Here is a 25,891-nt window from a genome sequence, read left to right as displayed (position 1 = left end):
ACAGAGAATCAATGAACTCTACGCTATCGACTCACAATACATGACTTGAATAAGACAAACGTTCTAATCCAATCCCATTCCACCAGACATGTATATTATAACATCCATTCATCCATCAAGAGATGCGTTCCGGGGGAGAACCCCCGGACCCCCCTTCTTTTCAAACTTCCCAGCGCCCCCGCATCCCGACTCCACTGGAGTGTGGATGGATCTACTCCGCAGGGGCCCCTCCCAGCCCCAGCACACTCCCCTGATGTCCTACCACCCCATCTCCACTCAACAACTTCCCCAACTCCTCCAGCCCCGGCAACGGCAGCGCAGGCAACTGCCTCTTCGCCGGCGTAGCCACCGGCGCCGCCGACGCAACGGGCGTGGCCGACGCCGAGGCCAGGCGCTGCGCAGCCGCGTCCTCCGCCTTATCCTGCTGCGCCTGGTCCCAGTTCGCGCACGCCGTCTTCAGCGTTTGCTGCTTACCGGTTTTCTAGCAGGTCATTAGCACATACAACCCTCTCTCACCCGAAGAAGCAGGAAGATGGAACATACCCCCGGCGTCCCCTCACAACACATCACGGAACTGAAACAACCAGCGTTGGGATCAGAGTCGGCCATTCCCTCACCTAATAGTATTCCCCAGCAAAAACAATAGTTAGTCAGTAACCCCCAATGAAAACAAATGATAAACACAGGTCAGTAAAAAACCTAAACCCAGCGCATATACACACTGCCCATCACATTTACATAAAAACACAGAGTGAAAGAGAAAGGGAAAGGGAAAGGGGAGGAGGGAGGAACATACACTCCAATGCAAGCAAACTCGACACATCCACCCCAGAAAGATACGGTACCAACTGCCCCAACGGCTGCAACACCTGATCGGCAACGTTCTCGATACTCTGACAGCATTGCTTCGAGGGTCGGTTGGTCGGGCACGTCTGACTGTTATCTGGGTTCTGGTTGGCGTTGGGGTTGGGAACGAGGCCGAGGGCGTTGCTGAGGCCGCTGTCGTCTGCCGGGTCGGTGTCCGTGTCCGTGTCCGTGTCGACGTCGTTGTCGCCGGTGCTGCGGGTTTTGCTGGGTTTGGATTGGGGATCCGAGGTAGGAGTGGGGTTGTTTGCGGCTGTTGCTGTTGCTGGCACTGTGATTGTTACTGTGGTTGTGGTGGTGGTGGGTTTGGGTGTGGTTGTAGGCTTGGGTTCGGGTTCGACTTCGGGTTCGACTTCGGGTTCGGGGTCTGGGTTAGGGTCTGAGGTTGCGGCGGCTGCTGTTGCGGTTGCTGTCGCTGTCACTGTCACTGTGGTTGTTGCTGTAGGTTTAGACACGCTGGTGGAGGTGGAGGTGGAGGTGGATTTGTGGTCTGCGGCAGCTGCGGTTGCTGTCGCTGTGACCGTCACTGTGGTTGTTGCTGTAGGTTTAGACACGCTGGTGGAGGTGGAGGTGGAGGTGGATTTGTGGTCTGCGGCAGCTGCGGTCGCCGTCGCAGTGACCGTCACCGTGGTTGTTGCTGTAGGTTTAGACACGCTGGTGGAGGTGGAGGTGGAGGTGGATTTGTGGTCTGCGGCAGCTGCGGTCGCCGTCGCAGTGACCGTCACCGTGGTCGTCGCCGTAGGTTTGGACACACTGGTGGTCTTGGGGGTGGGATCGTGGTCTGCGGCTGTCGTGGCGGCGACTGTCACGGTAGCAGTCACCGTGGCGATGGCTGGGTCTGCCTCTGTGGTTGTGGACGCGGTATGGCCGCGGGACTTGGAGCTGCTGGCTTTGGTAGGGAAGTTCTCCAGCATATAGTTCTTCAGGGCTGCGCCTGGGTCGTCACCTTGAGGGCGCTGGGCGACTCCATCCGGGCTATCATCATGAGGCTGCGCCGGGACCGGTGCAAAGGGAATGGACAAGGCGAGGGGAGTGAGCAAGAACAGCGTGGGCAGGAGTTTCATCTTTATTTCTATTTTTTTTCTCGTTTTTTTCGTTTTTTCGTTGGTAGTGGTAAGTCGATATCCACGAAGACAAAGAGTGTATAAGGTCAGATTCGCATGAATCGCCAGCTGAACGATTGAATGGAGTGGGTGGAGGCGTGTCGGCTGTCGTGCTGAGTTCCCTCTGCCAGGCTCCTTTCAAGGGGCTGGAAGGCGTTATATGGTATGTCTCATTCGTGTAGACAAGACAAAATTCCTCCCTTGATGGGATCGACTTTCCCGGCAAGGACGCGCCAGAACATTGGTTTTGGAATGTGGTGAACAAGATGGAATGTTGGTGTATCTCTTGGAAGTGATGAATTTGTACTTGGCCAGAAACCGCGAAGATGAACGGGCTGTAAACAAATAGTACGTTCTGCGGTGTTGCAGTTGGTCGGGGTGGACACCCGAGGAGGTTGACTGAAGCAAGGATTGAACCCAGACACACACCAGTTGACACCAAAAAGAAACCAGTACTGTGTCAGTTACACTGAACAATATGCAAGAATATAGAACTACGATCTCATGCTGATGGAAGCCAGCTATATATTATGTGGATAATCGACCGTCTTGCCTGGCAGTACAACCTGTGCAGCATCTTAAGTACCAAAGAGTGACAGTAGTAGGAACGAAATACACCCTGAAAATAACATATTCGGGGATTGTATGTAAACGAGTATAAAACCTCGGAGCAGACCATCTTTGCAGTGGAAAGCCTGACTGTACAGAGAAACAGACTGACTCATTAAATCCATGCCATTCGAGGTATCAATAACATCAGCAGAAGCATCACAAATCACACGGGTAGAATCGTCAAGCCTCAAGCTCGAGACATCGCCCTTCTATCGCGTAACCGCTTGTCGCTGGGTTCCGCTTCGCTTTCTATATCAAGGCGTTCTCGCTAATCCATAAATTCACAAACACCTGAGACCCCAGTGGCCCTACACACCTTTTCTCGAAAGGATCAGCCACCAGTCCTCCCACAGCACAACACAAACTCCTTTTTCGTAAACATTAACTCATATGTACTGGTCACACCCGCACATGAACACTTCCGGGTCAAAGCGCAGCTTCGACCATCCATGCGAGTCCCGACTTAGAACGAGTCTGCGCCGACCCTGCGGCGCCCTCCGTCGGAGACACTAGGAAACCCGGCGGAAGTAGAAGTCGGTCCAGCCGCTTGACTGGCCAGCACGCCGCTGGTCGAGGCGCCACTGTCGCCGCTGGTCTGACTGCTGCGGCTGCTGCGGCTCGGGAACGAGCCCTTGTCGTCGTCGAACTCGGCGAAATCAGCCATCCGACGTTGGGTGTACTCCAGCATAACCCGGTTGTAATCCTCCACCGATGTGTTAGGGTCCATGGTGCGGTTGCTGTTGATGTGGTAGTCACCGGAAGCACGGCAGCCCTCCCTTCCAGAGGGAGGCATTGAGCGATATTGGTCTTCATGCACCGAGGTTGCCATCATATCTTGTCTATCAACCGAAACATTAGCTATTTGTCCCAAGTAGCACAATGGGATGCAGCGTGCGTGTCGTGGTCCAAGAGCCCATCGAGATGGAGAAGGTCTCTTAGGTCAACGACCACGCTAAGGAGCAAACATACAGGAAGGGCATATCGCGAATGGTAGAACCGGATATTCTGAGGCTCACCTTTGGCACAGATTGGTAGCGGAAAATCGAAGATTAGAAAAGATACGCAGAACAGTTGAACAAAGAAGATTCGTAAATGCCCACGGTAGGACTAGCTTCGTCTTGATAGAACAGGAGGCTGGAGAAAGGAAATGAATGAGAAGACGTCTGGAAAGAGCATAATATAGGCTTTGGGACGGACACACCCGTCAATTGGATCTGCTTGTCGGCTCCGACATGAGATCACAACAACAATAATGACGGTGGTCGCCTGTGCACGCTGTGACAGTAGGTTCCAAACTGTCGTCTGCATGATGGCCCACATCAAAACGGAAATACCCACAAACCCATGCCCACGGATGAGGTTATGCTTTCGACCTGGAGGCGGCGGATGACATCACAGCCACCAATGAGAGGCGTCTGTCCGGCATTTTACTTACAAGAGGGGACCAATTTCGCAGAACCAAAACTCGGTCCTGCCCAGCCCCAGTAAAGTCCCTTAATTCATCGGTACGGGCTGCAGCGGCGGCGGCGGCGACATGGGGGGCGTCCGGTCGTGTACATTCATCAGAGGGATGATCGGAAATAACCGCACTCCACTGGCTCTCAAGGGTCAGTGTTCCCCCAGACGGACCACGGTCCACCAACCCTCAGAGCAGAATGAGGTCACCGGTGAATTGCAACTGGTTCATCTGCGATACATGGCATTGTGAGATCGACAGGCGGCCTTTTGTGCTTATGGTCACTGCTGCGGCGCCCCGTCCCTGCAGATCGACGCTGCAACGGGAGGGGGAGGGGGCGCGGGAAGGGTGGCAGGACTTTAGCGACATGAGCATTAAGTTGAGCTCGTTGCTAGAAGCTACTTCGGATTGTTTGACAGCGGGCTGGCATGAACAGGGGGCATGAGGATGGAACTTGGGACACGATGTGTCATAGCCGGAGCTAACACAGAAGATGGGGGCGATCAGAATTCACTAGTCTATGCAGTGGAGAGGGGGAAGGGGAACTGGAGGTCTGGAAGAGATCCTCCCAAAGTTCCCCAAGTGGCCCAGGTGTGAAGCCATTCCCCGAACAGACAAAGCGCTGTCCATTTTCCTGCAGGCAGAAGATGCCACCGATCGGGGAGGGGGATAGTGCTGGGGAAGCATCGATTTGGGGAGGGATCGTCTTATCTGAGCAGAGGGTGATGATGGCAAGTGAACTCATGAACGAGGAATCGAAAGGTTCGAGAGCTTCTGATTCGTCGCCAGAGCGGATTCGGGGCCCAGCGAAGGGTCCGTGGATGCTTTCACGTTGTGGTCACAGTGTTTTTGGAGCTTGTAGTTAACTAGAGAGATGATTAGTGGTGGTTGGTGATGGCTAGTGGATGATGGTGGATTCGGAAAATTGCCGGCGCCAGTGCCTGAGGCCCGGCGCACTGACGTCACGGGCGAGTGCCACCGAGTCATGGATGGAGTCGCATACCGCACTCCCTGTACCTTTAATACTCCCCCCAGTTGCTGCAGAAACTAGAAAACAAAGACGCGCATTGAGTCTGTGATTGAGATGAGATCGTGAGGCCAGGAAAAAGAGAAAGAACCCAAAACAGACCCCAGGAGAACGAACAACCATGTAGTCAAGAAGGGTTGGAGGTCATGCATGGAACTACTTTTCCGGCCTGTTCCTAGTCTGCCACTACCTCGTAGTTAATTAAAACAACAATACACCACCATCACCACCACCATTCCTCCCACAGATTCTCTACACACAAGCCTCCTCATCTACACTGCACAATCGCAGTCGACTATCGCGATAACACGACTGCGCATGAGTTATCCGCCTGAGAATCCACAACCCACACACCGTCGATCGGCGTCCAGAACCGAGGTGGATCGATGAGCCTCTTCTCTCCGCCTCCACGACCTCCCACACACAATCCAGCAGAAGAAGCCAACTAACCTCTCCTGGTTCTCTCTTGTTCCGTAACACCTCGGTGAAGGTGAACGAGGAGCCAATGGCTACCGAGATCTGAGATTCTACACAATATACACACCATTGGCTCTCTACTGTGGATCGAAACCCCTGCCTGCCCTCAGTCCAGTCCCATCTCGAAGTCGCATCGTGCCATAACAAACCCGCTGAATGGCGTAGAGCATGTCTAGAGTACAGGAGTCCGCGCATTGATACGCTCAACCATAGCTACTGCAGAAATAGCGAAACTTCCAGGGAGGGACCTCAAACCGTTGATCACCACGTACAACCCGAAATCCTCGCACGATTGGCATGTTCTAGAACCCATTAACGGTTGCGCGCCGCAGGGAAACTGAAATGTGCTGTCATTGTCCTATGAAGTCAGCGGAAACCGACGGGCATATTCCAAGTTACATTCCAACGATCTGGTTTGCCTCAATCTCATACAACATACAATAATCTCTCTTGTTCTCAAGAACAATAATGACAATAACCACCGGGTATTCCTTAGTTGGGGGGTGAGAAATCGAAGAGAGGGCAAGACGAAGGCGTGGCTGGCAGGGCCGCGCAGGGCCTCTCAGTCAAGATGATATCACCTTCGCCTCCCCCCGACTCAATCTAGGTCATCATCATCATTATTATCATCATCATCGTCGTCAGCATCGTTTTCCCTTCTTCTTCTTCTTCTTCTTCTTCTTCTTCTTCTTCTACTACAATGGAAGAGACACAATTTCTTCCAGCGACCGAGTGATCCCTGGTCGTGCACTCTCTATCCATCCTCGTCCCATGAAAACAAACGTCATACCCCAAAGCCCTCTTTCAAACTCGTGGAACCGTCACCCTCCAGCGCCTCCCCCCCGCCCCCATGCTGCGACTTGCGCAGTGTGAATCCTTTCTTGAGGCTGAAGCTCTCAATTTTAATGTTCTTTGCGGGATGTTAATCTCGGCCGACCAATAGATATTCTGTGTCAGCCCTGACGCCACGCGTATCATCTCCGAAGTCACATTTGTAGTTATATTGATTGATCCCTTGATATTTGGGAACATATACTCCTCTTTCCACTCCCAATCAGATCGAAGCAGTCGATTTTGCCATTTTATAATCTCTTGCATACTCATAGAGCCATCTACTATACCCTCAAACTGCTATCCCTCGTATCATGACGAGATGGCGAGGATCAAGAGAAGGATGGATGGATGGATGGCTTTCTTTCATCTTCCAGTAGCATTCTAGCAACCAGCCTGCCAACCAGAGGTACTGTAAGCCAAGAGCAGAGACCGTCCCATCGATCAGGCCGCCTTCATATGACGAAGATGGCGAATAACATCATCAATTCTCCTCTGTGATATTGTGCCCTGTCCACTCACAAGGGCTTCTAGTATCTGATCCCGTCATTAATTCTTTATACCACTCCCCAGCACATCGCATTGAGCCACGCGTGGAAGCCCGGGGAGGTGAGATGAAACCGGGGTGGTCTGCCTGCCTATATGCTCCTCAGTATTGCCTCCTCACTCATACTCCGTCCCTCCGTCCCACTCCTCTTGATACCTTCTTACTACGAGCTCTGCAATATACTTTGACTACTAGTATTGGCGCATATACCACAATATGCTTGAAAAAACCACAGAAGAAACGTAAGTACCTCTTACGTCCCCAGAATACCACGTACCACACATATACTTCACAGCATATAGAAAGTGGCCACCGAGTACTGAGCGCCTCCTGGGCAGCCAGTACGAACCGTAGTAGGGTGTCGAGATAGAGTACTTACTGTAAATCACCCACCCCTATCTTACTGTACCTAGCAGCATCATCCAAGAAAAGGATAACTGCTCCCCCCCGGGCCCCATCCCCCAAACCCACTAGCCAAACCCTCTCTCATCAAGCCAAAGCACAAACCACACCACGACACCATCAGCCCATGACGAAACGAAGATGGCAAATGACATGCATACTCCCGTAACCGGATGGCGAAAAAGCACATTCCCACCCACTCCAGCTTCCCAAGCACCCTGACCCTGCTTTTCTGTCCTCTCGTGAGAAGGACAGGATGCCCCCACACAACACTGACACACACTGCAGGAAACGCCCGAAGAGCCGAAGAAACAGGATTGGCGAGTCGGAGGAGAATCGCGGTCAACCAGCTGTAGTTCAGAGTGCAGTCCCACATGAGGCGGACAGTAGGCATGGATGGCGTTCTTTTGCCTCCCACCACCCTTCCCCTCCCCTCACTTCAATCCATCTGGAAAGGAAGCAGGGTTGCGAAGTCCACCGTCCCTTATTTTTTTTTATTTTTTTTTTTTTGGTTGCTTCTTGGAAAGCACAAACCTTGATTGAAATGGTAGGATCCATACTAGTATCACTTCAACATCTCAAATTCCAAGTATACATACTTATGACCGGAGGGAAACACCGACGAAAGAATGACCTGGATCGTCCACTTACCCGAGTACTAGTTGGCGAAGCTTCAATGTCCGGAATTCGGACTTGAAACTTTTTTTAAGTTAGATACAAGGTTATGTCCCCAGCCCGGTACCTGGAATCTGTCAAATGAAAGGGCAAAGGCATTACAGACACCAGTCCATACCTAAGGGAGAAACGCCACACAATACAATCTAAAAAAAAGGAGAAGCAAAAGCCGCTGACATCAAAAAAGGAAGGTATATGAATTGTTGTTCCTATCTGCTGTCCACGGCACGAAAAGAATCGAATATATGTTTTGACATCATCATCAAGATCACACGTAACCTACCCCCCGAGTCAATCATAGGTTAGCAAACAATAAAAACTCCAAATCAATCAAGTCCCTCTCCCAGCCAGGTAAAGGCCTTTTACGCCCCCCAAAAAAATGGAAAGACAACTCACCCTTTCTAGCTCCCTGGAAGAAGAAGCGCACCACAAAGACCTGCAACGCCGCCATCGACACCATCATCAAGCCCTCGATCACGCTGAAGTTGAAGATGCGGCGTTCCGTGCTGCGCACCGTGCTGAAATTCCGATTCTCGCGCGTGCGGAAATATTTCTGGTTGCGCGAGATGGTCGACAGCTGGGCCGAGAGTTTGAAGATCGACTCCTCCAGCGCCGAAGCCTGTTCGGGGCTGGCGCCTTGTCGGGAGGGGAGTTGGGCGCGCTCCTCGTTTTCGACCTGGAATACACCCCCCACCACGTAGTTAGAATCTAGTCTTGTGTGCTTGGAACCGTCGTGTGCTTGCGTAGGTGGAGGGAGTGCCATTGACTTGTCGTGCGTGTGGGTATTGTGCGTGGCGGTCATAGTCATCATGTAACCCCATCCCCGTGTTTACCATCCCCTACCACTTCGCATCATCTCTTGGACAGTACGTACCGCAATCTCGAAATCAACCATCTTCTCCGCGAATGTCGACATCTCGTTGTTGAAACAGAACCGGTACTCGCCGATACTCTGGGCCGTGAAAACAAAGTCACCCTGGCGCTCTTTGGTACCATCCAAGATCACCTTGTCGCCGGGCCCGATCACGGAGTAGTCGACATCGAAGGAACCGCCGGATTGAACCTATTCACAAGGACGCCATCAGTACGCACTTCCACAGAACAGAGAAAATAGCTCGAGGAGGAAGAGATTCGCACCGCAAAGTAGAAAGCAACTTTGACGTTCTTCTGGTCGACATAGCTATAGAAACAGGCCTTCTCGTTGGCCTCGAGTCGGTAAGTCAACGCGGTGGCGGCCACCGAGGAAACAAAGGTGGCCAGCAGGCCTATGACGAGAGCGGCGAAGCGCATGGTGAGCCGAGCAAGCAAACAAGAGAAATGCCCCGTATCACAAGGAGGTTGACTGGTTGTCGCGAAGAGAACGACAGAATACACGACGACAAACACTCGGCGGAAGTTCTGGCCAGCTGTGACTTTGGCCCGCGTTGTTTGTTGTGTTTGCACCCCATTTCCCCCCCCCTAAAACTACGGGAGTAATTAGCTTCCCAACAGCGGACGGACCCTTAACCTAACCCTACATACTGAGTACTCCGTAGTAGTTACTGGTAGTGCACTGCAAGCACAGTACAAAACTATCATTTTTATAGAGTCCCTCCCAAGAGTGCATACGCAACTTACTTACGTCATAAATTGAGGTTATCATGCTAGCAAAGGGTCACCTTGTTAAGGCTATAGCTCCCTCTTCTACACGAGGTAATAGACAACAAAACTGCCATCGCAAGAACATGAAACATCCACACTGTCCTGAGGAATATAATATAAGGGTTCCTATTCTCTGCGCAACCAGGTTTGCGAGCTGGTTCGGAATGACATGACCAGCTATACGCCCCCGGCCGACCGTAAGAGGGGTCTGTCCAGCAATGTCAAGCCAATACAAACAACCGGAAAAACAAGGCCTGGTGTCTATCGAATGAAGAATGACTCGCTCCGGCTCCAAAAGCTGCGGTTCTTATTTACATGCTCGAGACCCAGCAGGTCGTCCGAGTCACCAATGATGTCGGAAAGGATATCATCTGCAAGCAATTGATCAGTCACGGCACCGTCTCATCTCGCAGGAATTGCACTCACCGTCTTCAAGGTATCGTAGGTTGGTATACATGTTCCGAGGCACAACGGCAAATTTGATCTTCTCAAACTGCTTTCCCTTGATCCCGGTTCGTCGGGACAGGCGCTCCTTGGTCTGTTTGAAAATTTCACCCTGGATATTGTGAGCACATGAGGTGATGGCAGGAAGAGCAAAGGACACTTACAGGCTTCACAACAAACTTAAAGGGTACGCCGTGTGGTCGGCTAGCTTCGCGATCGAAGTTGAAGGCATTTATAGTCCGCTCACCCTCCTGCATATTGAGCTCCTCTTCGGGGTATTTCTCGGCATAGAGGGTCACAAATTCGTTGATTCCCGCGATCTTCGAGTCCGGTTGGAAATCCCGGTAGATCTTGCCGCCATGGGTCTCATAAACATGAATATCGGCATCGTCTTCCAGGTTGGCTTTCTTCTGCACACCGGCAATGACATCGGCGATGGTACCATCACGGGGAACGAGAACCTCCACGACTTGCTGTGGATATGGTGAGCCCCTGCATCCAACGTTGAATCAGTTTGTCCCGACTTACCTCTTTCGTGATACCTTCAGGCAGCCAAGTGACCTTCAGGCAAGTCTTGGATTCGTAATCGCTCAAGCTTGTTTCCAGCACCTCGTAATACAGGGCATCCTGACGGTGCATGCTGTACCCATAAGTCGACATTTGCCCGCTTAAGATGTGGTACAGAGTTTGGTTGTTCTGGTTGGGGTTGCGCTTGATGAACTGCTTAGGCTTGCCGGTGCTTGCGAGGACCGGAGCAAAGCGAATGTGGGTGGGTTCCACATTCAGATGTTCGCCAACCTTCTTCGAAAACTGGTCATAAGTCATTTTCCGGCTCAGGGTGAGATTGAACTCCTCGCCTTCCTCCGACTTGAGCGGAGCAAAGGTGATAGTGATCTTGTTGAGCAGGTAATCATAAAATTGCTTCGCATCGGTATATAGAGCTGTCGCAGGCAGCTCAGATTCTTTGATCTGCTTCTGGAAGGTAATAATGTCACCGTCCTGAATCTCAGACTGCTGGAAGGTCTGCTTGGGCTTCATCGTATCAATCATGTTATGCTTGATCTCCTCATATAGCATAAACTCGGTACCGGCGGGCCAGCCCATCCGTTCGAGAATGACGGGTGCGAGCTCGCTCACTCTTTGCGTCTTGCGAACATACACGGGACCCACGCCGCTCAGTGTTTGCGACGGAGCGTCAAAGTGCTTCAGGAAAACCAGGATCCAATTGTCTTTATCGGGCCAGGACACGGTTCCGTCGGCGGAAGGCTTGCCAACCTCCATGTACACCTTGAACGGGTTCCCTTTAGTGCTAAGCCGATTGTAGGCTTCCTCGAGGGTCATGGTAGGCTCAGAGATGACTTGGTCAGGGCGGGTAGTCTTGTTCTGACGGTTCACCATGACCCAGAATCGAATGTGACTAGGGTTGAGGCCCCTCTCTTCGGCAAGCTGCTCTGCAAATTCAGAAACCTTTTTCGCCCGCAGTACCTTGTACTGCGTCGGAACAGCAGGATCGCCGGCGGGTAAATCATTGCTTGTCAAATCGAACCCGTGATGAGACTGGAAAGATTCCTGTGTCAACACTCCGACGTTGATGTACAAGTGGGCCTCTTCCCGCTCCTTCTTTCGCCGAATTTGTTCGGCCCGGTCCTCTACGAGACGCTTTTCTGTCACTATGTTAGTTGCTGCAATCACGTTAAAGCAATGTGTGTAACATACCAATGTGGGAAGGGACATCCTCCTTGGTGATGGGCAAAAGCACATCATCCAGTCTAGTCTTACGGATGTAGACCAACATGTAGGCGTTCATCGAGCGTTTGGTGGAGAGGCCGCGAGTGTACGGTTGTCTGACTCCGGCAGCACCGTTGGCTAGCTCATATTCCCCTCCATAGTTCTCCTCGAGCACCTCCTTGTCTGTAGCCCGCGTCACGCGGTCATCGTCGAATTTGTACCAGAATCCATCCTTGGTAGGCTTGAGGAAAGCGTAGTAGTGGCCGGCGTTGAGGTCACCACTGTGGACCAGTACACCGTGCAGCTCGTAGATCCAGGGCTCAGATTTGTCGGCATCGTTCGAGAGGTATGGAGTGGCATCGAACTCCATAGGGAAGGCGTGACGGTCATTAATCTTCATCATAGCATCGCGGTTGATATCGTATTCGAAGCGCTTGAGGTGAAGGTGCAGGACTGGGGGAAAGCTCTCGAAGATGACACCCTTCTTGGCATCTTGCAGACCGTAGGGCTGGCCAGCGTCGTACTTGTTTTCACCCTCGAGGGTCTCTACCTGAATGTAATCTTTGAAGCTGTCATCAAGCGTCTTGTTGCCGCGGACATTCAGCTGGATATCCCAGAAGTCTTCCACGCGTGAAGACTCGTAGTCGACGTTGATACAGGAGATGTAGGTTTTCGTTTTTCCGACGAAAAGTTCCGGAAGCGCCTTCTCGGCCGGAGTGCCTTTCATCTTCTCCTCGAGTCTCTCCATAAGCTTTCGCGACAGTTCTTGGACGTCCTGCTGTTCGAAGATCTGCCTCGATTCCCACCCGAAAGATGCAGTCAGTTCCGTGGTGGACACTGAGTTCTCGCTCGTCTGGAGGTTGAAGAACAACCTCTGCAGTGTCCACGCGCTGTTGTCGCGCGAGGCTTCTGCCTCGGTTGGGATTTGGTAGACGGCCTGCCAACCCGTCAGTTTGAGGCGATGGCAACAACAAACGGCGATGACAAACGTACCTTGCGGAACCGATTGGTGAAATATAGCGACTGGAGAAGCGAATTAAGGTAGCAGGTCGCACCTTGGTTCTTCAGACCGACCATGCCGGTCTCCTTCTTCGAATCGTAACTAGAGAAAAGATTAGCGACTCTGACCCCACAGCTTGCCGTCGGATGCATACTTCTGGAAGTTATGCCATAAGACACCCGTCGGATCCTTGACCACGCGCACGTAGGCCGTAATCTTAGCTTCGTCGTTCTGCACGAGAGGCACACCACGGCCCTCCCAGGGTCGGCTGAAGAGCCGGTGCAGCTCGCAGAATCGGGTGAAACCCCAATCTCCCTCCTCCGCATGGAATCGGTGGGTTGCGACTATAACTCAATTAGTCGGAGGGTCCTGCTCGGCGAAGGGAAAAGAACAGACGTACCGTGATGAACGTAGATGGAGGGATCATTCACATTCGACAAAACGAGTGCGAACTGCACACAGGCGTACCAATTTGCCGGGGGTTCGCCCTCCCAAGCATGCTCCAGATAAAATGAGGCATGCTCAACATGGTTGCCGTACGGGAAGAACAGGATCCGCCTGGGTACCAAATGTCAGAGTTGCTAGCAAGGGCGGCAGGTTTGAGCCGAGGAGGTATTTCTGGTGCACCCACCAAGGGAAGCCAGCGCATTGAAAGACGGGGCCGTGCTCCTTCTTTTTCAGCTTCCGCCAATCCTGGATATGCCATGTGTGATACGTCTCATCTTCGGTTTCCAAATCAGGGTCTTTCGGAAGGACCCGAGCCATCATTGCTGCATCTGGTGCGGAGAAGGGAATCAGTTTTTCGGACCTGAAGAGGAGGGCTGCAGTTGATGCCGAGTCGAGGGCGGCCCCCGGCGGGGACTTAATGGGAAGCCGGGCCAGGTCCATCGCAAAACGGCAGGATGCGCAGAAGAACAATGGGAAGGTATTATATGGATCTTACGGTCATCTGCGGAGGGCTCCGACTCCGGTTCGTCCGATCCGGAGCGGGAGACGACGACATCGTCGGTGCGGTCTTGGTGATACTGCTCATATTCGTCGACGAGCATATCACTATCGGCGGCCTGGAGGTATCGGACAAAAACGTTACAGGATCAGCACTAGAGATATATCGATGGAGATGGGATGGAACGGTGGCTAAGATCTCCGCGACGAAAGCGAGTTGAGACTGGCAGGAACTTACGTTGTCCATGTGAGGGAGAAAAAGGTGCGCTCCACGCACTGAGATGGGCGGGTTTCACTCTTTCTTCACGGAGATTACACGAGAGGAAGGAAATAGACCGAGAGAATCTTCAAGAAGAATGAAAGGGGAATTGAAGAAAGAAGCCAGGGAGGGTTAGGATAGTAGGGCAAACCAGTCCACAACTGGGGGGGGGGGGGGGGGGGGGGGGGGGAAGAATTGAATGAATAAAGATTGACGGGGAAGTGAGAGAAGGAGACCGGAAGAAGATCAGGTCTGGAGCCGTCGTTTGGAGGCTGTCCACAGGGAATTGGGATTTGAAGTTAGTGGCGGAGTTGCCAAAACCCAATAATAACGGCAATGCGGGAACACTGCACCCAGTCTTTATTATTAAAATCTTTTCCTTAGTTATAAATATTTTTATTCTGTAGTTATCCCTTGTCTCGAGGGGGAGAATGGAGAATAAGTTGCATGTTCGATGAAGACCTGAAGTTACCTTCAAACATCACTCACTACGGTCGCAGGCGCCAATTTTCCTTGCTTGCTACTTGAGCAGTTTGTTCTGTTCATTTCATGCTAGTACACAGTAATTTGGTGCTAGAGATGCATAATGACGGTACCTCAAGCAGCCGGCCTCACTGTTCACTTAATAATCCTTGAGCTTGGTTGTAATTAGTTACACTACTGAGTAACTAGTATGGCAGGCAGCAGTAGGGACTACCAGTAGGTTACTAAATTTCTCCCACTTCTGCCGTATTGTCGGTTCCGTCTGGACAGGCAAAGTACAGTATAAGTAGTTCGAGGGACACAACGTGGTGGACGCATACCGAACGGTGATATCACCACCGCCTTTTCCTCCTCGCTATCTCGCTTGTAGTTGGCTGCAAGGTCTCCGGTGTGAGGCTGAGAGCATTGGATTTCAATGGCCAACTCGGCTAGATACAGATAGGTTGTGAGATATAAGATGTCCATTCTTGCACTCTTTGAAGTCTGTCTTGCAAGCCGAACCCATTTCTTCAGATATTCTACTGTGTCGGCATCTTCCCTTCGGCCGACTCTGTGTTCCTGATAGTTACCGCGGCCAAGTATGACGATAGACGATTTGCCTCCTGGCCTGCTGGGGGAAATTCTTTAGGACAATCATCTACTAGTTAGCGTCATGGTCAACCGGATTTTCACCTATTCTCAACCCAAAGTTCCATACAACTTGACCCGATGGTCTGTGAGTGCACTGAATGGGAAAACTGGAGCGTCGAGCGAGGCACGTCACATGCCAGCCAAGCTGCAAGCTTCTCTTTTCCTCCCTCTATTCTCTTCTTTTTCTTTTTTTTGGCTGCTCTCACCGCCCGCCCCCTCCCTCCCCGGGACTCGCTCGTGTTCGCCATTCCTTAAAGGACAATCATACACTCCTGCTGTTATATAAATGACCTGATCATCATGCCATGGTGAGCTGGGCCGTTCATTGTGGGTCCCGTCGTGATCGCCTCTGACACGCCATGTATGAGCTGTTTTGTCCGCTGCTGAATTATTCCCGTGGATTGTCTGACTCCAGATCACCGCTACTGTTGTTGTATCACGACGAGTAACTCAATGCCACTCCCTCAATTGACTCTGTGCAATCCGTCTTTCGCAGCCGCAGCATGGCACCGAGCCATCCAGCTCGATGCTGGCGTGCCCTCCGCCGGAGCTGCTTGTCAGCTCCGCGATTCTACTCTAGTTATCAGACCTACAGTCCCCCTCCGTGGAGACCTGTCACCGCATTGGACAAGTGAGTCATGTTCTCTGAGAGCATTCCGTCTCTGTCCCGGGCTAATTCGTCTTCCGACAGCTGGGTTGAGCGGGACATTCGTCCCATTAGTTTACGACAATTGACCTTTTTTGGGCGGACACTGACCGAGTCCCGCCTCATCAGCTCGGCCAACTATGTGCGGACGGAGCTTCCCACTCGGTGAGTAGTACAAGCTTTCTGTCTGCGGATGGGCATTCGACTGACGACTGGACCGCCCTTAGGCTTGCACATCGTCTGCGAGACATTCAAAGACTCCCCTATGTGGTAGTTGCGAACCCACATCTTACGCTTGTATACGAACTCTACTATAAAGCCTTTGAACGATTTCGGGCTATCCCAGAAATCAAGACCCTCGATGACAACGATCGCTTCTGCGAGATACTCCGCAAGACCCTCCAGGAGCATCTGGTGGTGATCCCAAAATTGGCTATGGGGGTGCTGGAATGTCGCGAGCTTGTGACATCGGAAGTCTTGGACCATTTCATGAACACCCTTCTCAGAGCGGTAGGCCTCCAATAATCTGCTTTATGGACTACGCTAAGCGCTGCGACAGAGAATCTCTCGTCGAGTCATCGCGGAGCAGCATCTCGCGTTGACCGAAACGTTCAACTCTCCGTGGCACTTCCCAGACTCCCATGATCGCTCCGACCCCAGTGCCGACTTTGTGGGCGAGGTGTTCCTTAAATGCAATGCTCAGGAGGTGGTGGAGCGCTGCGGGAAGCTGGTGCAGGATATGATGCGGGAGACCTCGGGATCAGACAAGATCCCCGAGGTGACGGTTCAGGGGCATCTGGAGGCCACCTTTCCGTACATGCTCAGCCATCTGGAGTACATTATCGGCGAACTACTGCGCAATTCGATGCAGGCCGTGAGTGAAAAGTGGCAGGGACGGACGGAGCAGCCACCGCCGATTGAAGTGCTCATCTGCGAGGCACCGCAGCATGTGATCATGCGGGTCTCCGACCAAGGGGGAGGTATTCCTCGCGAGGTGCTGCCGTACCTGTGGTCTTTCAACAAAGGACCCCACAGCAAATCCCATCTCCGCAATCTGGGTAAGGTTCCCGCGATGGCCGCGACCCTGCAGGAACTCAGCGTGCCGACGGAGAGGAAGCATGCGGACAAGGAGACCTTCCGAGAGAGTTCCTTGGACACGTTGACCTCGCGGCGGCCTGATCTACGCCTAGGGATTGGATTGCCGATGAGCCGGGTATATGCGGAGTACTGGGCGGGCAGCCTGGAGCTGCATAGCCTGGAAGGATACGGGGTAGATGCATTTTTGCAGATTTCGAAGCTGGGCAATCAGAACGAGCAGGTAACAACCCGGGCATCGATCGATGCTGTATGAATAATATGCGCGGAGTTTCTGGGGGCATGGTGTAACCCCTGCAGGGTGATACATGGTATACAAGAGTGTAGATTTAGCTGCGTTCGTCTAGGTAGTTAGGCATAGGGCAAAACTTAGTCCGAGTCCAATTAATGTTAAACTTACGGAATACTGAAGTGTTCGGAAATGAACTTGAGCATCAGCCACGGTGGCTGGCTGGCCCCACCTGCAGCTACACTTGCGATATCCCCGGGAGTGGCATCCAATCAAGCCACACGGTGCGTATACCATGACGTCAAAGCCAGCAATGGCTGCATGTATACCATCCCGCCTTATTTAGCTGTATTCAGGTCTTGTCCATCACATTCCCTGTACCAATACTAGTACTGTGATTTAGGGGTTTCCCGTCCCAGTGACGTCGATATCGGGGAAGGCATCGTTCTCGCCTTACAACAAGACTTTGAGGGAAAATCATGAAGCGCATCAATTCCTCTCAGGACGACAACGTGCCCATCTATATATTCCTGCTCTTGTTCCTGATTCTTGGGCTGAGTTTTCTGGGCACTTATCTCGACACCGTCAACTTTGCTAGTGGCAAATGCAGAAAATCTACTGTGCGGTTTCGAGCTTAGCTTCGACTCAACATTGACTGAGTAGTTACTTTACCTTAACTCGGTACATTTTATCAACAACAACAACAACAACAACAACGCAACTTGACTGCAAACAACCTCTCTCCACCCTCACCGCTACCCACAACATCATCATCCACAACATCACCTTTGAATATCCAACATCATCAAAATGGCCGGAACATGCTCCATGATTTGCCTCATCCTAGTCACCCTCTTCAGTACGCCTCACCCACCACCCTAACAAAAAAAATTGGACAAATTTCCCATCCATACTAACACACCACCCTGCAAATAGTCCCCCCTCTCGGCGTATTCCTCATCTCCGGCTGCAGCCCCGACTTTTGGATCAATCTCCTCCTCACAATTCTAGGGTGAGCCCCCCCCCCCCTTTTCTTCCCAGCCCTTCAAGAATCGATATTAATGTGTGCGCAAAGGTACCTGCCCGGCCACATCCACGCCTTCTACCTCGAGTACATCTACTATCGCAACGCCGACGCGGCGGTCGCTCCCAAGCGGGCGCCGGGAGTGTACTCGGAGCGGATCCAGCGAGGGGCGCATCACCGGCATCAGCAGACTACGAATTATGGAACTATTTAAACGGAGATGTGTGGTTCGGCACTTGTGGTGGACCGTTGCTACTTAGGTGTTGACTTTCGTCTGTCTGTGGGCTTTATGTTTCGGATCGTGGTGTGATTTCCCCCTTTGATTGTTTAAGTTGATTATGTTGTTTGTGCGCGCGGTGAGCGAGACTGGTTTGGATGGACTTTTGAGAATGACTGAGACTGAGGATGATGTGATTCCCACACTTCCTTGGGGTATACCTACCTACCCTTAATGCTTATTTCTTCCTGGCTGTGTATCTTTATAATACCTCCTCTCCTCCTTCCTTACGACACAAACACCCAATATGACTTGATGCGTAATGTGAACTTCCCTATAAGTTTCATTAATCCACACAACTCAACCCAATCCATCTAGGTAAAACCCGCATAATTCCAATAACAAAACAACCGCCCCCCCCCCCCCACGGGTCCCTTAAACAACAACCTTACTCTGCTGCTGTTGCTGCGCAGCACCCTTCCCCTTCAACACCGGCAAATCAAACGCCTTACTCGTACCCACCGCGCCATTCGTACGCGGCACACTCCCCGACCCGGGACTCCACCACAAGGCCCCAACCCACGGCTGCACATTCCACCCAACACTCAACGTGACATTCTCCCGCTCAGCCATCTTCCCAGAGACATCCCCGATCTGGTACTTGGCTTTCTGGTCGCGGAGACGGAGAACGCCCGGCGGAGCGGTCGCCTTGCTGCGAGTCTGAGAGTTGCTCGGCTTCGCGGATTTGCGCGTGGACACCTTCTTCTTTCCCGCTTGCGTCTTCGACCCGAAGAACCGCTCGCGCAGGGCGTCAAACGTGTACGGCGATTCCGGGGCGGGGATGATAGTGTCCCAGAGGATGGAGTGGGAGAGGGCGGTAGAGGAGGCGTTGGAGGGGTGGGAGGGGTAGGTTGCGTAGACGTAGACGAAGAGTTGTTTGGTGTTCCAGTTGAAGAGGGGGGTTAGGTCTGTCCATGCGTTAGTTAGTTAGGTGGGTGTCATTCTCTTTTTTTCCGGTGGTGCGTGGTGCAGTGCATTGCGGTCTCTCGCTGCTATCGTCGGGGGGAGTTTGGGGAAGCAAACAAGGGAGAACAGAACAGAAGAGGAGAGGAGAGGAGAGGGAAAAACGCACCGGCGTCCAGGTCGAAGCGCATCTGCGCGTACTCTTCTTTGCGGGTGGAGTAGTAGTGCGGGCGGCCTTTGATTCTGTATCATGTCGAGAGGTGGTCGTTAGTGGTTAATGAACAAAGAACGAGCACACACACACACACACACACACACACACACACACACACACACACAGATACAGACAAGAAAAAAGAGAGAGAAAACATACACCTTCACATCCTTCAGCTTGACCTGCGACGTCACCCCGTCGGTCGGATATAGTAAGACGGACAGCGCGGCCAGCCCAGCAACAAACAGGGCGACGGTCGTGAAGAAGCCGAAGACGGCTTGTGCACGGTTGAGGGTGGAGTGCATGCTTGGGCGGGATTATCGGGCTGAGTAGGAAACCATGGGAAGAGGGAGCAGAGAGATCCAGATACACTAGAGGGATTTAGTTGTATGTCTGCAGACGGAGTATCAAAGACTCGACTCGAAGTAAACAAGTTAACGGATGAAGCCACCTGGGCCTTTTCTCCACGGGATTGTGGCTGGTGAGGGGGGACTGAATGGGGTTTAGTGTGTTGCGGACTGAGTCTGGAGCTCCGGGGCCTGTGCCTGTCGGTGGCTTATCGATAAGCCGTATACACCCACCAGCAGAGCCGATAACAATCTCATTGACACCACCATACGAAGTACATATCCCAACACCCCGAGCCCAAGCTCAGGCTCGGACTCAAGCAGAATGGGCGACCACGTCCTCTTCTTCTACGGTATGTCTATTCGCCCTTTCCAGCTATTGACCTCTCTACCCACCCCTACCTAATCCCAATCCCAATCCCTCTGTCCCTTCACCACCCCACCCACCCGCCCCCCCATACCTCCCACCCTTACCCACAACCCTGCAACTTACAGCAAAAGGAACCCTAATGTCCCCCCAAATTCTCCACCGGGTCATCCACGGCCGCCCTGACCCCGAACCCTGGCAAAAAGCCTACCTGACCATCCAGCCCGCCCTGCTACCAGGCTACCGGCGTCATCGGGTACGGGGGGCGGATTATCCCGGAATTATAGCAAACCCCGCCCATCCGGGAAGTCAGGGGACTGTGGGGAAGAACGGGGAGGTAGTTGGACCAGCAGCAGCAGCAGCAACAGCAGTTTCTCCCCAAGAAGACGCTTTCAATGCCGAAAGTCGCGCTCCCGCCTCGGTTCTGGGTACGCTAGTCACCGGTCTGACGGACGGGGATGTGTATCGGTTAGATTTGTTTGAGGGGGACGAGTATGCCAAAGTCAAAGTGCGGGTGAAGGTCAGAGCGAAGGGGACTGCTGCTGATGGGGTGACGAGTGCGCTTACGGAGGAGAAGGGCGTGCGGGATGGACTTGAAAGTAGCCTAATCCCGAGTCACGAGGTATTCAGAGATGAGGTCGAGGCGTTGACGTATGTTTGGACGGCGGGGAGGGATCGGCTGGAGGACCTCGAATGGGATTTTGAGGCGTTCAAGAGGGATAAGTTGGCTTGGTGGGTAGAGGCTGACGAGAGAGATTGGTGATTCATCTTATTGTTCTGAATATAATATAAACTTAATATATAAACCTCGACGTGTCATAGTGGATAAAAAGGTGGTGAAATTTGAACTCGTATATCTTTCTTCGAGATTATTGCCATAATTCCGTACAATCACAACGAACTCTAAGCGATCTTCTAGTTGGAACGAAGACCCCTCACAAACACCCTACCCCCCATAATCATCGCCTACAAATGCAAGGAAGCTTGGTATCTGGTATCTATGCTACGGCTAAGTGCATCCCACAATGTCCTGAACGCCAGCGAGTTGGAAATGCAATGTCAAAAGTAAGAAAGAAACAAAAAAGACACCTTTAAAACACCTGTAAGACAACGCAAAGACAATGCAAGATAAGGGGCAACTATCTGCAGTCCTAACGATGCTTGGTGGGACTATCCTTGACCATTGATGGCTTCGAAGGAGTCCCTGGGACTTGGGTTTCAGGTAGGTCTGCCACATCTCCGCTGCCCTTCTTGTGTGCCTTGCTTTCGGCGTCGAGGGCCAATACGGACAAGTGCAGCGGCGTATACGGCTTGTTGGCCTCCGACTTGACTTCGGACGGAGATGAGATGGGCGTGTCTGGTCGAGCAGACTCCGGCTTGACCATCAACGAAGATGCAGTCGGCTCTTGGCTGTCTGGAACCTCGATTACTTCTTCAGGAGGATGACTCCGACAAGCCATTTCTCCAGGTCCCGTGTGCGAACTAGAGGGCTCTTTCTCATCGTGCGTGGAGGCCACCAAACGGACCTCGTCTATCTCATCCCGATCTTCATTCTCCTTTGCGCAAGCGTCCGCTTCGTCCTTGAGTTCGCTGGCCTCAATGCCACCCTTCGGCGGCGGTTGGATCTCAGGGGCTTTAGATGGCGAATGTGGATCGGGTTGTGAAGGCTGTGATTCAGGCGCTTTGAACGGCGACTTCAGATGCTGATCCCGAGGAGCTTTCTTTGGCGATTCCACCGCCTTTTCCTCTCGGTGCGCTGCCGGTGATGAGATAGGCGATCCTAACAGATAACAGATCGGCTGGCGATCCGCCATCGTCTCCTTCGCACTCGTTTCCTGCCGACTCAACTGCTCCTGTTCATCATACAACGCGTCGAGGAACTTGCGCAGCCGTTTGCGAAGATGTCCGGACTTGAGCGGCGGCCATTCAACGTCTTCCTTCTGGAGTATCTTGCGGATGAACATGTCCGGGTCTTGAACAAATTTCTCCAGGTACGCTAGAAGGTACAACCCGCAGTCGGAAAAATTGGGCTGCAGCGGAATTTTCTGAGCCGTCATCCCGCGGATGGACTTGGCATCGATCTCGACGCCTTTCTTAAATTTTGCCTCCTCGTACAGGTATTCGCGTAATATTCTGGAGGTAGGGCTGCGGGCGATGCCCAAAGAGTCGAATGTGACGATGGTGGGCTGAGTGACGTCAATTTTACTCGTCCGCTTTGTCGATTGTTTTCGCGGTGACTTTGCAGACTCCGTTGGCCTGGCGGGGTCCTGGGAAGCCATTCCTTGCGATGACGATAGCTCCACTCTGGCTTGAGGGAAGATCTGCGCCGGATTAGACGGTATTTCCTCGCGTTCGGGCCACTCGTCCGCCGGAGTTCCCACCTTGGAAGCATCTTCGGGTGGCTCGTCAGCCAGACTCATCGAAGCCAGTGAGTGACGAGTCTGTTCTTCTTGCGCAGGCTCTGCGCCGCTTGATGTCAAAGGCCCCTCGCTAACACGGCGAACCTCGGGCGGAGGAGTTTCTAGTATCTCTTGGACCTGGCTATCCAACAGAGCTGAGGACTGCACCATGCTGGCCAGTGGCTCATCCACGACCTGCGACTCGGCGAGGTCCTGCAGGTTTGGCAAATTGCAGATAATTGCAAGATACCAATGTGCATGTTCGTTAATGGGCACTACAACATAGTCGTGGCTGAAAATGTCGACGTTTCTTGTCCACTTCTGCACGCCGTCATAGTTGATGCCCTTCTTTCCTCGCGGCACATTCACAAGGGTGTCAAAGAAGAATGAGTTGAAGAAATATACTCTTTTAGACACCTCTTCGCGCGTCCGATTGAGGTGTTCTTGCAGGAAACGAATGTAGAACTCGATGAGATTGTCGTTCAAAAACTCATCGTTTCGGCGGAGTCGGTCGCGATCATGCATATTGACCTCGGCCTTTTTCTTTCCGAATCGTGGGTACACAAGAGGTCTAGCCAACAGTCAGATTCATCTCATGCTAATAGCGGAGGATTTCCTACTTATGCCATTTTTTCACAGGGCCATCCGACTGTGACTGAGTAGAAAGATCCTCTTCATCATCATCACTAGTCGTGGTTAGTAGGCTGTTTGTTGGCGTTCAGGAACAGGGGTGAAGTGAGTCTAACCTTAAAATAGTGGTTGATGGACGACGACGCAACATGGCTCTAGTCTGGCGATCGGACACAGGATACGAGTGGGGAGTATAGAGTTTGACTGGGATCTGCACACTGAGACCGGAGGATAGTTTGGATGCACGAGGGCTGACGTCGGGTGAAGATGGGGAGGACTTGGCTGCAGAATTGGAGGGGCGGGCAGATTCCCGGGGGGCGGTGACTGTGGGGTTTCCTTTTTCGTCTCGCAGCGAGTCTGCCAGGCGCATTCTTTTGACCGGCGATGACGCGGGCTTCTTCTCAGCCCCTTTCTCCGGACTGACAGCCGACGGTCTTTTAAGCCCATTGGGATGGTGCTTTAATTCCCTATCGTGAGTACGAAAGGCTCTCTCCATCCAGTCCCTTTATACAGTCAGCACTCGCCGTAATACTCAATGAACGAACAAGGAAGGACAGTATGCATACACTGGCCGCTGTACTGGGTCGATATTCTGTCTCTTTAGTCCATTGCAGAACTGCTCTCTCTCTTCGACTGAAGACAATTCTAGATCAATCTTCTGATCGGACCCTTCCATCTTAGACAAAACAAGTCTGACCTTACAACTCGGGGGAGCTCCCTCGATGGCTTTGGTGACTTTATGCAAGGGTAAATCGAAGCAACCTGCCGGGTCCGTCTTGTTGCGCAGCAAGATGCCCCCGCGCACACTGTCCAGCACAAGCTCAACCTCCTTGCCATGAGGCGCCTGCTGCTCAATCAACCCAAAACGGGCATAGACAACTCCAAATGATGATGGACTGAGAGCCACTGGATTAGCAGTGGCTTTTTGTTTCTTCGCCTTCAATCCGCGCTTAGTTTTGGATGGCGTAAAGACAGTGGGCTGGATATCGGCCGGGGATGATCGTCGCTGTTCTCTGACGGGGGAGAACGGCTTTTCATTCTCACCCTTCTTCATCATTTCCTTACTCCGGCGCTTCTGGTCTGTAACTTGCAATTCGTCAGGGCTCTCCGGTGACTCAGAATGACCTCTTGTCATCGTAGGAGAAGTCATGTTGTTTCGTCTGGGCGAAATAACCACCGCGTGGTTGCCAACATGATGATCCTTTGAGGACGTGATCTCCACACCTTGGAGTACTTGAGGTTTGGACGGACGATCCGCCCCGCCTGTCTTCCAAGAGTTGCCATCGTCCTCCGAGGAAGCTCGACGACGCCTGTCTTTTGCCGTATTCCTCGTAAACCGTTCCTCGTGGTCATCGTCGGGCATTGTCGGGACGGACTGCTTCTTGCCGTGCTTAGGACCTTTCTTGTGCTGCAGCGGGGGTTTGATATAGCTCTCGATGTCGCAAAATTCTTCCAGGGGAAATAAGTTATTCCGCTTTCTCTTCGTCTTTCCTGATCGTTGGCTCGAGGTGGGAGACATACGTGACGCGTGTGTGGCAGTGGGAGATGTAGTCAGCGCGGATTGCGCGTCTGCGTCCTTATCGACGAGGCTGAGAAGCTTGCCATTCGAGGGCTCCGGGGCGCGGTGACGGGAACGTTTGGCAGGCCTTTCTTGTATGAAGGGATCATGGGGGCGGGTTTCCTTCTTGCTTGCACGGACGGGTCCACTTTGTCGAGCCTTGCCTGATATCCGATCCACGACCTTGAAAGGGGATTCCTGAGCGTCCGGAGACGGAACTAATCAGCGGGAGACACGACAATGCTATATACCGCAACAAAAGGAATGGGACTCACCCCAATCTTCTTCCTCTTCGGCATGATTTGTCCGGGAATTATGCGTACTCCATTGGGATCATTCAGTCTAGAATCGCAAGCATGAATACGAGCCCTAAGACCTTTCCACACATGGGGGTTTTTTTTGGATGTTGAGCGTACCGGGAATTGCTAGGAAATAATCTTCGTTCGTCTTCGAGAGTTGAAAGTAATTTAGGTGGGCGGGGTGGTTTCTCGTCGGGTCTGGTTATTTTCATGTGCGGCATTAGCCATTGTCCGTCATGTGCGGGTACATCATAAAGACATATGTGGGTGGGTTGGTTGGTTGTATGCAAGCTGCACGGGGAAGTACTCACGAACGAACCATCCCGGACCCTCTCCTCCTTAACGAAAAGATTGGATATAGGCTGGTAGGGAATGGATGGTGCGTTTCTTTCCCGCGACTCAAAGCCCACAAAATAAACCGTAATGCTGCAACGGACGCCTTAGTCCGTGGGGTCGAGCGGAAAGTCGCATCGGAGAGCGGAGGGCAAGTTTGGAGGGAGAGGAGAGTAGGCCGAGCGAGCAGACCGCACCCATCAAGTCTTTCCAGCGTAGAGTAAGAACGGTAAGGGCTATTTTGTATGAAAGCCTTTCAATTAGCAAGACAAGCTCAAAGCAATGGTCACAACATGACCAGAGTGGCACAAAGAGCTTTCATATTGTTCAGTCCAGCCAGCAAGCGAAGAGGGAGGGGGGGGGGGTTAAGTGGTTGGATTGCAAGAAAGCGCATCATAATCGGGGAGAGGATAAGGCGGTGGGGGGAGGGAGTTTCTGCCCACCGC

The 25,891-nt window shown here is 52.4% G+C and overlaps 9 protein-coding genes across 9 annotated transcripts; 3 read left to right on the top strand and 6 right to left on the bottom strand.

Annotated features, from left to right (window-relative positions):
- Window positions 1-184: 184 nt before the first annotated feature.
- BP01DRAFT_359156 (uncharacterized protein) lies at window positions 185-2,309 on the bottom strand. The gene is made up of 4 exons (XM_025575609.1): window positions 1,490-2,309; window positions 797-1,291; window positions 544-617; window positions 185-481 (listed from the first exon to the last, which is right to left on the bottom strand). Exons 1-4 carry the CDS (start codon window positions 1,926-1,928, stop codon window positions 212-214), a joined length of 1,278 nt encoding a protein of 425 aa, XP_025428674.1. The 5' UTR covers window positions 1,929-2,309; the 3' UTR covers window positions 185-211.
- Window positions 2,310-3,042: 733 nt separating this feature from the next.
- BP01DRAFT_367893 (uncharacterized protein) lies at window positions 3,043-3,559 on the bottom strand (the record flags this gene model as incomplete). The annotated part of the gene is made up of 2 exons (XM_025576483.1): window positions 3,043-3,418; window positions 3,549-3,559. 2 exons carry the CDS (start codon window positions 3,557-3,559, stop codon window positions 3,043-3,045), a joined length of 387 nt encoding a protein of 128 aa, XP_025428673.1.
- A 4,368-nt stretch (window positions 3,560-7,927) lies between these two features.
- On the bottom strand, window positions 7,928-9,406 carry BP01DRAFT_359151 (emp24/gp25L/p24 family protein). The gene is made up of 4 exons (XM_025575608.1): window positions 9,132-9,406; window positions 8,869-9,057; window positions 8,391-8,670; window positions 7,928-8,273 (listed from the first exon to the last, which is right to left on the bottom strand). Exons 1-4 carry the CDS (start codon window positions 9,282-9,284, stop codon window positions 8,263-8,265), a joined length of 633 nt encoding a protein of 210 aa, XP_025428672.1. The 5' UTR covers window positions 9,285-9,406; the 3' UTR covers window positions 7,928-8,262.
- A 203-nt stretch (window positions 9,407-9,609) lies between these two features.
- BP01DRAFT_359150 (ubiquitin-specific protease UBP15) lies at window positions 9,610-14,175 on the bottom strand. Its single transcript, XM_025575607.1, has 11 exons — window positions 13,991-14,175; window positions 13,751-13,871; window positions 13,439-13,583; window positions 13,208-13,365; window positions 12,962-13,151; window positions 12,801-12,909; window positions 11,796-12,744; window positions 10,608-11,743; window positions 10,244-10,552; window positions 10,062-10,191; window positions 9,610-10,006 (listed from the first exon to the last, which is right to left on the bottom strand). The coding sequence occupies exons 1-11, from the start codon at window positions 13,997-13,999 to the stop codon at window positions 9,897-9,899; spliced, it is 3,366 nt and encodes a 1,121-aa protein (XP_025428671.1). The 5' UTR covers window positions 14,000-14,175; the 3' UTR covers window positions 9,610-9,896.
- Window positions 14,176-15,519: 1,344 nt separating this feature from the next.
- BP01DRAFT_127195 (protein kinase PKP2) lies at window positions 15,520-17,266 on the top strand. The gene is made up of 4 exons (XM_025570450.1): window positions 15,520-15,755; window positions 15,816-15,935; window positions 15,998-16,280; window positions 16,330-17,266. Exons 1-4 carry the CDS (start codon window positions 15,628-15,630, stop codon window positions 17,119-17,121), a joined length of 1,323 nt encoding a protein of 440 aa, XP_025428670.1. The 5' UTR covers window positions 15,520-15,627; the 3' UTR covers window positions 17,122-17,266.
- Window positions 17,267-17,474: 208 nt separating this feature from the next.
- BP01DRAFT_359147 (YqaE/Pmp3 family membrane protein) lies at window positions 17,475-18,665 on the top strand. Its single transcript, XM_025575606.1, has 3 exons — window positions 17,475-17,953; window positions 18,031-18,106; window positions 18,170-18,665. The coding sequence occupies exons 1-3, from the start codon at window positions 17,905-17,907 to the stop codon at window positions 18,330-18,332; spliced, it is 288 nt and encodes a 95-aa protein (XP_025428669.1). The 5' UTR covers window positions 17,475-17,904; the 3' UTR covers window positions 18,333-18,665.
- Window positions 18,666-18,748: 83 nt separating this feature from the next.
- On the bottom strand, window positions 18,749-19,935 carry BP01DRAFT_346088 (signal peptidase complex subunit SPC3). Its single transcript, XM_025573622.1, has 3 exons — window positions 19,672-19,935; window positions 19,468-19,541; window positions 18,749-19,303 (listed from the first exon to the last, which is right to left on the bottom strand). The coding sequence occupies exons 1-3, from the start codon at window positions 19,815-19,817 to the stop codon at window positions 18,771-18,773; spliced, it is 753 nt and encodes a 250-aa protein (XP_025428668.1). The 5' UTR covers window positions 19,818-19,935; the 3' UTR covers window positions 18,749-18,770.
- Window positions 19,936-20,088: 153 nt separating this feature from the next.
- On the top strand, window positions 20,089-21,037 carry BP01DRAFT_359145 (gamma-glutamylcyclotransferase family protein). Its single transcript, XM_025575605.1, has 2 exons — window positions 20,089-20,212; window positions 20,361-21,037. The coding sequence occupies exons 1-2, from the start codon at window positions 20,185-20,187 to the stop codon at window positions 20,987-20,989; spliced, it is 657 nt and encodes a 218-aa protein (XP_025428667.1). The 5' UTR covers window positions 20,089-20,184; the 3' UTR covers window positions 20,990-21,037.
- Window positions 21,038-21,053: 16 nt separating this feature from the next.
- Window positions 21,054-25,790, bottom strand: BP01DRAFT_359144 (SUMO protease ULP2). Its single transcript, XM_025575604.1, has 7 exons — window positions 25,424-25,790; window positions 25,230-25,310; window positions 25,089-25,155; window positions 23,822-25,011; window positions 23,372-23,758; window positions 23,246-23,311; window positions 21,054-23,196 (listed from the first exon to the last, which is right to left on the bottom strand). Exons 1-7 carry the CDS (start codon window positions 25,432-25,434, stop codon window positions 21,378-21,380), a joined length of 3,621 nt encoding a protein of 1,206 aa, XP_025428666.1. The 5' UTR covers window positions 25,435-25,790; the 3' UTR covers window positions 21,054-21,377.
- Window positions 25,791-25,891: the final 101 nt, after the last annotated feature.

The sequence above is a fragment of the Aspergillus saccharolyticus genome (genome assembly GCF_003184585.1).
Source record: "Aspergillus saccharolyticus JOP 1030-1 unplaced genomic scaffold BP01scaffold_32, whole genome shotgun sequence".
Lineage (NCBI taxonomy): Eukaryota > Fungi > Ascomycota > Eurotiomycetes > Eurotiales > Aspergillaceae > Aspergillus > Aspergillus saccharolyticus.
The sequence above is the reverse complement of the archived record's forward strand: the minus strand, read 5'-3'. Positions and strand labels throughout refer to the sequence as shown.

What these genes read in the sequence shown, in the direction of transcription:
- BP01DRAFT_359156 (XM_025575609.1), bottom strand. Translation starts at nt 1,928, where the DNA reads ATGAAACTCCTGCCCACGCTGTTCTTGCTCACTCCCCTCGCCTTGTCC. An exon ending in ACCTACAGCAACAACCACGG is followed by an intron (nt 1,292 to 1,489) that starts TGACGGTCACTG and finishes CAACAACCACAG; the next exon opens with TGACAGTGACAGCGACAGCA. An exon ending in GAGTTTGCTTGCATTGGAGT is followed by an intron (nt 618 to 796) that starts GTATGTTCCTCC and finishes GAATACTATTAG; the next exon opens with GTGAGGGAATGGCCGACTCT.
- BP01DRAFT_359151 (XM_025575608.1), bottom strand. Translation starts at nt 9,284, where the DNA reads ATGCGCTTCGCCGCTCTCGTCATAGGCCTGCTGGCCACCTTTGTTTCC. An exon ending in AAGTTGCTTTCTACTTTGCG is followed by an intron (nt 9,058 to 9,131) that starts GTGCGAATCTCT and finishes CCTTGTGAATAG; the next exon opens with GTTCAATCCGGCGGTTCCTT. An exon ending in TGGTTGATTTCGAGATTGCG is followed by an intron (nt 8,671 to 8,868) that starts GTACGTACTGTC and finishes GGTGTATTCCAG; the next exon opens with GTCGAAAACGAGGAGCGCGC.
- BP01DRAFT_359150 (XM_025575607.1), bottom strand. An exon ending in CTGAAGGTATCACGAAAGAG is followed by an intron (nt 10,553 to 10,607) that starts GTAAGTCGGGAC and finishes CCATATCCACAG; the next exon opens with CAAGTCGTGGAGGTTCTCGT. An exon ending in CCTACGATACCTTGAAGACG is followed by an intron (nt 10,007 to 10,061) that starts GTGAGTGCAATT and finishes AATTGCTTGCAG; the next exon opens with ATGATATCCTTTCCGACATC.
- BP01DRAFT_127195 (XM_025570450.1), top strand. Translation starts at nt 15,628, where the DNA reads ATGGCACCGAGCCATCCAGCTCGATGCTGGCGTGCCCTCCGCCGGAGC. An exon ending in CCTGTCACCGCATTGGACAA is followed by an intron (nt 15,756 to 15,815) that starts GTGAGTCATGTT and finishes GTCTTCCGACAG; the next exon opens with CTGGGTTGAGCGGGACATTC. An exon ending in CGGACGGAGCTTCCCACTCG is followed by an intron (nt 15,936 to 15,997) that starts GTGAGTAGTACA and finishes GACCGCCCTTAG; the next exon opens with GCTTGCACATCGTCTGCGAG.
- BP01DRAFT_359147 (XM_025575606.1), top strand. Translation starts at nt 17,905, where the DNA reads ATGGCCGGAACATGCTCCATGATTTGCCTCATCCTAGTCACCCTCTTC. An exon ending in CATCCTAGTCACCCTCTTCA is followed by an intron (nt 17,954 to 18,030) that starts GTACGCCTCACC and finishes CCCTGCAAATAG; the next exon opens with TCCCCCCTCTCGGCGTATTC. An exon ending in CTCCTCCTCACAATTCTAGG is followed by an intron (nt 18,107 to 18,169) that starts GTGAGCCCCCCC and finishes GTGTGCGCAAAG; the next exon opens with GTACCTGCCCGGCCACATCC.
- BP01DRAFT_346088 (XM_025573622.1), bottom strand. Translation starts at nt 19,817, where the DNA reads ATGCACTCCACCCTCAACCGTGCACAAGCCGTCTTCGGCTTCTTCACG. An exon ending in AAGCTGAAGGATGTGAAGGT is followed by an intron (nt 19,542 to 19,671) that starts GTATGTTTTCTC and finishes GACATGATACAG; the next exon opens with AATCAAAGGCCGCCCGCACT. An exon ending in GCGCTTCGACCTGGACGCCG is followed by an intron (nt 19,304 to 19,467) that starts GTGCGTTTTTCC and finishes ACGCATGGACAG; the next exon opens with ACCTAACCCCCCTCTTCAAC.
- BP01DRAFT_359145 (XM_025575605.1), top strand. Translation starts at nt 20,185, where the DNA reads ATGGGCGACCACGTCCTCTTCTTCTACG. An exon ending in CCACGTCCTCTTCTTCTACG is followed by an intron (nt 20,213 to 20,360) that starts GTATGTCTATTC and finishes TTACAGCAAAAG; the next exon opens with GAACCCTAATGTCCCCCCAA.
- BP01DRAFT_359144 (XM_025575604.1), bottom strand. An exon ending in TTATTTCCTAGCAATTCCCG is followed by an intron (nt 25,156 to 25,229) that starts GTACGCTCAACA and finishes TTGCGATTCTAG; the next exon opens with ACTGAATGATCCCAATGGAG. An exon ending in GACCCAGTACAGCGGCCAGT is followed by an intron (nt 23,759 to 23,821) that starts GTATGCATACTG and finishes GACTGTATAAAG; the next exon opens with GGACTGGATGGAGAGAGCCT.